General features: G+C 40.3%; 2 protein-coding genes across 2 annotated transcripts in view; both read right to left on the bottom strand.

Annotated features, from left to right (window-relative positions):
- Positions 1–1028: 1028 nt before the first annotated feature.
- LOC129572614 (uncharacterized) lies at positions 1029–2231 on the bottom strand. The gene has a single exon (XM_055452619.1). The coding sequence runs from the start codon at positions 2229–2231 to the stop codon at positions 1029–1031; it is 1203 nt and encodes a 400-aa protein (XP_055308594.1).
- A 93-nt stretch (positions 2232–2324) lies between these two features.
- Positions 2325–6814, bottom strand: part of LOC129572612 (uncharacterized) — a 4523-nt gene continuing 33 nt past the window's right edge. Inside the window, exon 1 of the mRNA XM_055452614.1 lies at positions 2325–6814. This exon is cut by the window's right edge and continues 33 nt beyond it. Within this exon, the coding sequence (XP_055308589.1) occupies positions 3094–6579 (3486 nt within the window). The 5' untranslated portion in view covers positions 6580–6814 and the 3' untranslated portion in view covers positions 2325–3093.

Consider the following 6814-nt stretch of genomic DNA (forward strand, 5'->3'; position numbering starts at 1 on the left):
GTTGAAATCTTGCCTATCGAATAGACTTCCATGCCGCTTGGAACACGGTAATCCGTGCCCACTTGCTTGGAAATGATTTCAACTTGAGCCTCAACCTGCATCGGTGTTAACAGCTCATGGCTTATGTGATTACGTTTTGAATTTGCAACTGCATTGAAAATTGCCGTTTGTTGGTGCTCGAACTCAGAAATAACCAATGTCAGATATGACAAAAAACTCTGGACTTTAGATTCTATTTCGAGTGCATTTGTTTTGTTGATTATTGTGTTTGTAAATTCACCAATTGTCGCCATGTGTCTTTGGTGTTCCGCCTCTTCGTGCTTGATGAAATTCAATGTGGAATCAAAAATTGACGTGTGATTTTTGAGTAACGCGAGCACATGATCTTCATTTTTGTGGATTAACGACATATCTTCAGCGTAATGTTCCCCGAATTTAGAACCGAGTGTTCCAAATAAATCACCAAAAACGTCACCAACGAAGTGCAGAGTGGGAATTGCACGTTTTGCTCTTTTGTTGTCGAAGATGAGTGAATTTTTTGCTTCCAGAAATTCTATTTTTGAGTTCAGATGAGCTATTACATTTCTGCAGCCACTATTCAATGGTGCTTTTCGATAACAAATTTCCTTGACCGTTGTAAGATTTGTGCGTATTGAGTTAAACTCAGACTGGAATTTATTCAAATTCAGGTGGACAAGAACGTTCCAATCCTTGTAAGTCATGGACACATCGTGCGATTTCTCAAAATAAAAACCAGGCGCGGAATCGAAATGAGTTACCGCAAACGGTTGTATGGCAGTGTGCTTTGGTGTGAACAAGTAACAAACACAGTCAAAATAGCAGTGATTATTGGTAAAATGTTCGAACCAATTTTCGGTTTTCGACGATAAATCCGCGTGATGTTTGCTTTTACATCAGTTGTTACATCAACCGTGGTGTTTTCTTCTTTTGGAAATGCACATAATTTAGCTAGTGGTCGTTTCGTGATTCCACCATTGGTTTTTAGTGAAACCACTCTTGTCAATCCGTCATCGCCCGGGTGTGTTTTTATCACTCGGCCCATTTGCCACTGTCGGTGGTAAATTTTCATCGCGAATTAATACCAGATCATCCAATTCTGGAGCATTTTTCTCTTTGTACCACTTCGTTCTTGTTTGTAATTGGTTCAAATATTCGGACTGCCAGCGTTTCCAGAAGTATTGCATTAATTGTTGGACCCTTTGCCATCTGTTAAGCCAGGACGCTTTGGCCTCAATATGACATTCTTCTGGAGGTGAGATTAAGGATTGGCCAACGAGAAAATGAGCCGGCGTGAGCGCCATCAGATCGTTTGGATCGGATGAAAGTGGGCAAAGTGGTCGTGAATTAACACATGCCTCAATTTGCGCCAATAAAGTACTTAACTCCTCAAACGTAAGTTTGTTATCTGCGATTGTTCGCTTCAAATGTAATTTGACGGATTTAACAGCCGATTCTGCTAACCCATTCATATGAGGAGCCCCCGGAGGCGAGAAATGCCATTTCGTGCCGCTTTTTGCCAACTCTTTACAAACCGCCTCGTCGTATTTGTCCTCAAGATCATTCATATTTTCGCACAAGATTTTATTTGATTTAACAAAGTTTGTACCGTTGTCGCTGTAAAGATTTTTCACTATACCACGTCTAGAGACAAAGCGACGATACGCGGCAATAAATGCTTCAGCAGTCATGTCCGTGACTACTTCGACATGAATCGCCTTCGTTGACATGCATACGAAGATAGCAATGTATGCCTTCTTAGTTTTGTACGTACGACCGTTCATCAATTTGACTTGAATCGCGCCAGTATAATCGACAGCTGTGTTAATGAATGGTTTTTCGGAAATATTTACACGTTTTTCTGGCAAGTCAGCCATAAATTGATGCATTGTTTTTGGTGCTGCTTTAAAACAATCAACACACTTGTGAATTATCGCCTTGATTGTGCGTTGGCTATTTAGCACCCAAAATTTTTGTCGCAATACTGCTTCAGTTAGCTTAGGTGCACCATGTAAACAGTTCAAGTGTACGCTTTTTATTATTAATGCTGTTACAGCATGTTTCGATGGCAATAGCATTTGATGTATCGCTTCGTAGGGTAGGTCAGCGTTTTTCAAGCGACCGCCAACTCGCAATACTTGTTTGCTGTCCAAAAATGGTGACAGTTTCAACAATGCGTTAGTATTTTTGAGTTCACCCCCTGTGCCTAACATTTTGATTTCCTCGGCGAAACTTTCTTGTTGCACATTTTTTATAATTGCCGCTTCAGCACATTCGAGCTCGTCAGCAGTTAATATGCCAGTTCGTTTGTTTTTATTTTTGGGTTTGCTATTGAACGAGAAACGTTGACAAAGAGCAATTACTCGTTTCAATTTTTCATATGTTGATGACTCGGGCAGCGTAAATTTTTCTTTTTCATCCAATTTGGACACATTAACAGCAGCCTCGAGAACTGGCAATTCGAGTTTTGGTTTATATCGCGGTGGTTCCAGAGCCGCATTCACAAGAAAACTCGGACCGTTTCACCACAATGAGTGTGTGCTTAATTCCGCTGGTGAGATTCCACGCGATGCACAATCAGCCGCATTGTCCTCGGAACGTACATGTGACCACCAGTCTTTTTCAACGAGCTTATTGATTTTTGCAATTCTTGACCCAATAAATGTTTTATATCTCTTTGGATTGGCGTGGATCCAATCGAGAACGATTCTCGAATCGGACCACAAGCAGATTTGACTGAAGTTGATGTCCAAAATTTTAATCATTTTTTCTGTCATTTGTGCCAAGAGTAGTGCACCACAAAGTTCAAGACGCGGAATTGTAACATTTTCATTGTTTTTGTCTTCTTTTATTGGAGATACACGGGCATTTGCAACCAACAAATGCGCTGTGTACCGTGTACGATTGACAATATAAATTACCGCTGCATATCCGGCCTCGGCTGCATCGGAAAATCCATGCATTTCGATGGTGTCTGACCGACTACAATTCACCCAGCGTGGAATTCGCAATTCGGCGATGAATTTCATTTCTGCTTTAACTTTTTGCCACTCGTCAACAAACTCTTGTGGAATGCTATCGTCCCACTCGATTTTGCTTTCGTGACGCCATATTTTTTGCAAGATTTGTTTGCCCATGATCACCACTGGGCAAATATAGCCCAACATAGAGCGAGGCAATTTCAGACGTGAGCTGTCGTTTAGTGCGAGGTACAGCATCCAAATCTAACGATACGTTGATTGCGAGCTCGTCGCTGTCTGTCGACCAACAAATACCAAGCGTTTTCGTTATACCGTTAATGGAATTTATTTCCCGCTCTTCTTTCGGAATATGATTCAATAATTCATGTGAATTGCTGGACCACTTTCGCAGACGAAATTGACCTGATTTCATTAAATCGGTCAATTGCTCTGATAGCATTGCTGCTTCTTCGACGCTATCTGCGCCTGATAACACATCATCCATGTAGCAGTCCTCCCTTAGTACAGGAGACGCTATTGGAAATTCATTGGAACCGTCGATCGAAAGTTGCTTTAATGTGCGTGTTGCCAAAAATGGTGCAACTGCAGTACCGTATGTTACAGTGCTGAGTTCAAATTCTTTGATTGGTTGATCCGGTGATTCTCTCCACAAAATTCTTTGGAGGTGAGTTTGAGATTCATCGACGCGAATTTGTCTGTACATTTTTTCTACGTCGGCCGTGAAGGCAATTTTATGGCGACGCCAACGGAGAATTATTGTGGTCAGATCATTTTGATCAATGGCACCAATTGGAAATTGATCGTTTAAACTTTTCTTATTTGCCGTTTTTTGAGATGCGTTAAAGACTACTCTCAATTTTGTAGTAGTACTATCTTTGAACACACAATGGTGTGGTAGGTAATGGGCGTCCGGGTGATAATGTACTACCTCACGCATGTGACCGGAAATAATATATTCGTTCATAAAATCGCAATATTGGATTTTCAATTCTGGATTACTTGTACAACGGCGTTCGAAAGAGAACAATGACGCAAGTGCAGCTCTCCTCGAGTCTCCAAGATCAGGTTTTTCCAAACCCCCCTTGAATGGTAGCATAACCACATAGCGTCCATCTTCATCGCGTTTGTGTGTTGCTACAAAATGTGATTCACACATTTCTTCTTCTTCCGTTAGTGCTTCACCATCAACATTATTAAAGTCATCAGATGCGAAAAAACGGCTCATTTGTTGTTCTAATTCAAAATTAGAGACAAGTGAAGTGACTTGCATTTGCGCTAGCGATTGAGCCATTGCACCCGACACAATCCAACCAAACTCTGTGTTTTGAGCGATCAAACTTTTGTCTGATTTTATCAGACCTGATTTGATGGCCTGAGCGTACTCGTACGCTCCCAAAATAATGTCGATTTCCGATTCGCGCAAAAATGATGGATCCGCTAACGTAAGATTGTTAATAAATTCAAAATCATCTTCATTGTAATCGAAATGTGTGATATGCGTGAGTTTTTTGAGGACAATTGCCTCTGTGTTGATAGCAAAATCTGATTCAAAACGAGGAAAAATGGACAATTGCATTGCATGCTTGGCCGTTTGCTGTGCTGCACCGATGCCCGATACAACTGCATTTATGTTTTTTCTTGGAAGGCGAAGTGTTTGTGCAGCACTTTCTGTAATGAATGCGCTTTGTGACCCCTGGTCGAGTAGAGCGCGAAGTAAAATCAGTGAACCATTTTTATCGGGAATTGCAATCATAGCCGTAGCTAATAACACTGCACAAGCTCTTTGCAGAGCTATTGTCGACTGGACATAGATGGTTTCGTTTGAGTCGGTTGATTGTTTTGCATGTTGCACTTTTGCCGTATTTGCTTTAACGATGGATTTTTCATCGGATTTTTTGGATTCGAAATGCAATAGAGAATGATGAGATTTTTTACATGTCTTGCACGAAAATTTGCTTACGCAATCGCGGCTTTGATGCGTTGAGGAAAAACAGTTTAAGCAGAGTTTCTTTTCTTTGACAAAGTCGGAGCGTTCACGAACGGATTTTTTCGCAAATAATGCGCATTTATACAAACCGTGTTCACCATTGCACATGATGCATTTATTTTTGTTATGATAGCTTGATTTCTCATGTTTTTCAAAATGTTTTTCAAAGTGTTTTTCAATATTTAAAGTGTTTTTGGCTCCTACCGCTTGTAGTGCCATAAACCTACCCTCTAGGTAGCACAAAAACGAATCAATGTTAGACAATTCTTTCACGTCGTCTAATTGGCACTCATAATGCACGAGCGTAGTAGAGTCCAATTTTTTAATCAAAATGTGTGAAATCAGGTGTCCGAATAGGTGCTCATTCGTTACACCCAAGTTTTTTATTGACATCAGCGATTCATATACCGTGTCATGCATTGTTTTCAATGAATCAGCGTTTTCATTTTTTATTTTTGGAAAAGAAATTACGTTATCGAGCATGCAATTAACTAATTCACGTTTATTATCGAATCGTTTACGCAACAATGCATAACAGGTATCATAATTCTCTGGCGTTGGAGCCAAATGATTGATAATTTTTGCTGCTGCATCTTTAATACACGTCTTCAAATATTCAACCTTCATGCCCTTATCCAATTTTTGATTGTTATGGATAATTTTATCGAACAAAGCTATGAAATTTTGCCATTCATTTTTGTTTCCGTTAAATTTAGGTAATTCAATTTTAGGCAAGGAGAATTGAGTGCTTGAAGTCGGCATTGAATTGTTTTCGACGCGAGAGTTTGAAATTGGTTGAAGGAAATCACTCAACTTACTTGTAACATTCATGTATTTTAGCAGGAGCGTGTTGTAATTGAACGCGATCGGCTTTCCAGTTGATTTGTATTCGTAAACCAATTTCCGCAATTCGCTCCACATGTTGTTGATCAGCTCCAAATTGACTCGAATGGTACCAGTTGATGATGTTTCATTTATGTCACGCGCCGTTGCGAGCAGGTCTAACATGTCATCGTATATGATTTTTAGTAAATCAACAGTTTGAGTAGTGCTCGAATCATCGCTTTTATTAGAATGATTTGCGAGATTTTCGTTACTTTGCTCATCGCCCAGGTTCTGCGGTCTTTCGTTTTCCGATGATGGCTGAATTTGATTGACATTCTCGTCTTGTTTTTCGGTAGAAATGTTTGATGTTGGTGCGTCTTTGCTCGCAGTGCTGGTGCCGGGGTTTACCATATTGTTAATTGAGGGTGGCATAACGGTTTGCATTATAGTGGCAATTGACAGTGGAGCCGTTGGTGGTGAATTAGCTTGTATCCTCTCCATGATGTCTTTGCGAGTTGCCTCGTATTTTGCCTTGATGGTATCGTACGTTTTTTCTTTGACGTATGGTTGATTGGTATTCACACTCTTCATGATTTCTTCGTGGTTTTTGGAGATAATTTTAAACAATTCGTCGAACGTATCGATTTTGTCGTTGAGATAGCGTGGCGTTTTACGATCCGGGCCATCCTTTCCGTAGTTACGTATTAGTTTATGTAACTCGTCGATTTCCGTGGCTTGAGCCGATAACAAATCCGTTACATTTGACATCTCGATGATTCACCACTTTTTTATCACTTGACAATAATTTTACTTTCCACCTTGGCACTTCACGAGTATGTTTTCGCGCACAATTTCTATCGTTTTTTAATGATTCACGTACGATATTTGCTGGCGAGCGCAAGTGTTTGTGAATTGTCTGTTACTTGTTAATAACTTGTGGCTGGCTTGAGCACTAAAAATTGTTTTTTGCTGGCTGGAGCACTAAAACTGTTCGGCTGGCGAG

This window comes from Sitodiplosis mosellana, unplaced genomic scaffold, assembly GCF_009176505.1.
Source record: "Sitodiplosis mosellana isolate CC-2019 unplaced genomic scaffold, AAFC_SMos_1.0 Smas_scaffold_5280, whole genome shotgun sequence".
Taxonomy (NCBI): domain Eukaryota; kingdom Metazoa; phylum Arthropoda; class Insecta; order Diptera; family Cecidomyiidae; genus Sitodiplosis; species Sitodiplosis mosellana.

What these genes read in the sequence shown, in the direction of transcription:
- LOC129572614 (XM_055452619.1), bottom strand. Translation starts at nt 2,231, where the DNA reads ATGTTAGGCACAGGGGGTGAACTCAAAAATACTAACGCATTGTTGAAA.